Source organism: Entamoeba dispar, genomic scaffold, assembly GCF_000209125.1.
Source record: "Entamoeba dispar SAW760 scf_1105229458867 genomic scaffold, whole genome shotgun sequence".
Lineage (NCBI taxonomy): Eukaryota > Evosea > Mastigamoebida > Endamoebidae > Entamoeba > Entamoeba dispar.
Genome location: NW_001853407.1, coordinates 196 through 1,042, shown reverse-complemented (window position 1 = coordinate 1,042; position 847 = coordinate 196). Strand labels below are relative to the sequence as shown.

Genomic DNA, 847 nt, shown 5'->3' with positions numbered 1-847 from the left:
TAAAAACATCATTCTTAATAATTGTTATTTCTCCTGCACCATCAATAGAAGGTACTTGGATTTTATATGACATATGTCCATTAACAATAATGATCATCCCTTGTATAATTGATAATATATATAGTGTATTATCATACCAACACAATTGATGATTATTTGAATCACACTCACATTGAATTTTACATATTAAACAACAACTTGAAAACGCTCCAGATTTAATCTCATCAAATCTTCCAGATTCCGGGATTTTTGTTCCTTCTTCTATTCGATCTTCACAACTGATTTCATATACCTCATGTGGTCGTGCATCGTTTAATATATAAATCCTATTGTAATCATCACTGATACAATATGATAAGATTTTTCCTTTTCCATAATTTTCAACTTTTCTTTTGCACACTTCCATCCTCTCTTTATTTAATAAAAATTTATTACAATTATCAGTTCATTTTATTTCTTTCTTTCTTATTGGTAAACTTACATTTAGTTATGAATATTTCTTAAACTATATCTTCTTATTTGACAATACTAACTCATTCAAACACTCATAAAAACCATGACTTTAAATTACATTAAACCATAATTTCCCTTATTGCAGGAATAACACATTTATTTTAATATAAATTTATTAATTAAATACCAGAAAAAAATACTTATCTTTTTACATAAGAAAATGAATAATTGTGACCATTTAATTAAAAAGTGAATACCTATAAAAAAGTTCTTTGTGTTGAGAAGTGATTAAATTGGGTAGTTTTTTAATTTTGATGTAAGATAAAGGAGTGTTATTTAGGTTAAAAAGGTATGATTTGAAGAATAATTTTTCATGATAACAGTCGACTCGAAA

At 25.4% G+C, this 847-nt stretch overlaps 1 protein-coding gene across 1 annotated transcript, besides 2 other annotated features; it reads right to left on the bottom strand.

Moving 5' to 3' along the window:
- On the bottom strand, window positions 1–406 carry EDI_272290 (uncharacterized protein; the record flags this gene model as incomplete). Its single annotated transcript, XM_001735065.1, has 1 exon — window positions 1–406. A coding segment is annotated over one exon (406 nt), but the record flags the coding sequence as incomplete, so codon positions are not given.
- Window positions 407–412: 6 nt separating this feature from the next.
- Window positions 413–434: a sequence feature (AT_rich).
- Window positions 435–607: 173 nt separating this feature from the next.
- Window positions 608–639: a sequence feature (AT_rich).
- Window positions 640–847: the final 208 nt, after the last annotated feature.